The sequence below is a fragment of the Octopus bimaculoides genome, chromosome 19 (genome assembly GCF_001194135.2).
Source record: "Octopus bimaculoides isolate UCB-OBI-ISO-001 chromosome 19, ASM119413v2, whole genome shotgun sequence".
Classification (NCBI taxonomy): Eukaryota; Metazoa; Mollusca; class Cephalopoda; order Octopoda; family Octopodidae; genus Octopus; species Octopus bimaculoides.
Genome location: NC_068999.1, coordinates 12,206,132 through 12,207,157, shown reverse-complemented (window position 1 = coordinate 12,207,157; position 1,026 = coordinate 12,206,132). Strand labels below are relative to the sequence as shown.

General features: G+C 35.1%; 1 protein-coding gene across 1 annotated transcript in view; it reads left to right on the top strand.

Moving 5' to 3' along the window:
- LOC106884109 (sialate O-acetylesterase) overlaps positions 1-1,026 on the top strand; it is a 67,514-nt gene that overhangs the window by 1,634 nt on the left and 64,854 nt on the right. The window contains exon 2 of the mRNA XM_014935335.2: positions 589-703. Coding sequence (XP_014790821.1) covers positions 607-703 — 97 coding nt within the window. The 5' untranslated portion in view covers positions 589-606. The remainder of the gene's footprint in view (positions 1-588; positions 704-1,026) is intronic.

Sequence of the window (1,026 nt, the reverse complement as noted above, 5' to 3'; positions counted from 1 at the left end):
TTTTTTTTTTTTTTTTTTTTTTCGTTTATTCCAAGTCAGGGGGTAATAAGCATGTTGGGGTACCATGATCTGTATAATTGTGAAAGTATTGATTTGTTTGTTTTTTTTCATCCAATCAACACTGTAAATTAGAGGGAAAGGCTAAACTCGATTGATTCAATATCCTCTCCATTTATTTCTTTTTGTTTGTTTTTCGTTATATTTTATCGAAATCTAAGGGTAAAAACTTAAATGTCGGCAAGCATGAGATTTGAACACAGAATTTAAGCATTATATGTAAATATTCTAAAACTTCTGGCTTCCAAATTTTAATATTCATGTCGATTGAAGGCGGTGAGGTGGCAGAATGGTTAGCACGCCGGGCGAAATGCTAAGCACACCTTTCTTCTAAGTACTGCTGTAAACGGCGGAAGTGGACTAAAACGTTAAAACTTAGTGAACATACACAGCAGAGATTAAGGTCAGTCGGTGCCAAGCAGCTTTACTCTGTGTACTTTAGCATCGTTACTATGGTAACAGTCCAGATACTTATTGATCAAACCTCGTATTTTGTGATCTTAAAGAAATCAAGTTATTTTTCTTCGACAGATTATTACAATTAAAACAATGCGAAACCAGTTTTTTCCATTTCTTTGGGTTTTATTGATGATACACGGTCCATTTCTATGTTGCACCACGCCAGACCCACAATGGAATATTTCAGGTAAGTGCCAAAACTCATATCTTTTCAAAAGGTTCACAACCTTCAAATTTCAATGATGCATAAAAATAGTGTGCGTTATGCTAATTTAGATTTTAATTACTCGATTTCCCACTCGTACTGGGCTGCAATGACCAGATTTTCCGTCTACAGAACAAACCCATTTATACACACACACTGGCACTTGCAGACACACACGCGCATGTGCATATACGTATAGGTCTCTCTCTCTCTCTCTCTCTCTCTCTCTATATATATATATATATATATATATATATATATATATATATATTCGCCATGATAAATCGCTCGCCACTAAACCTTGT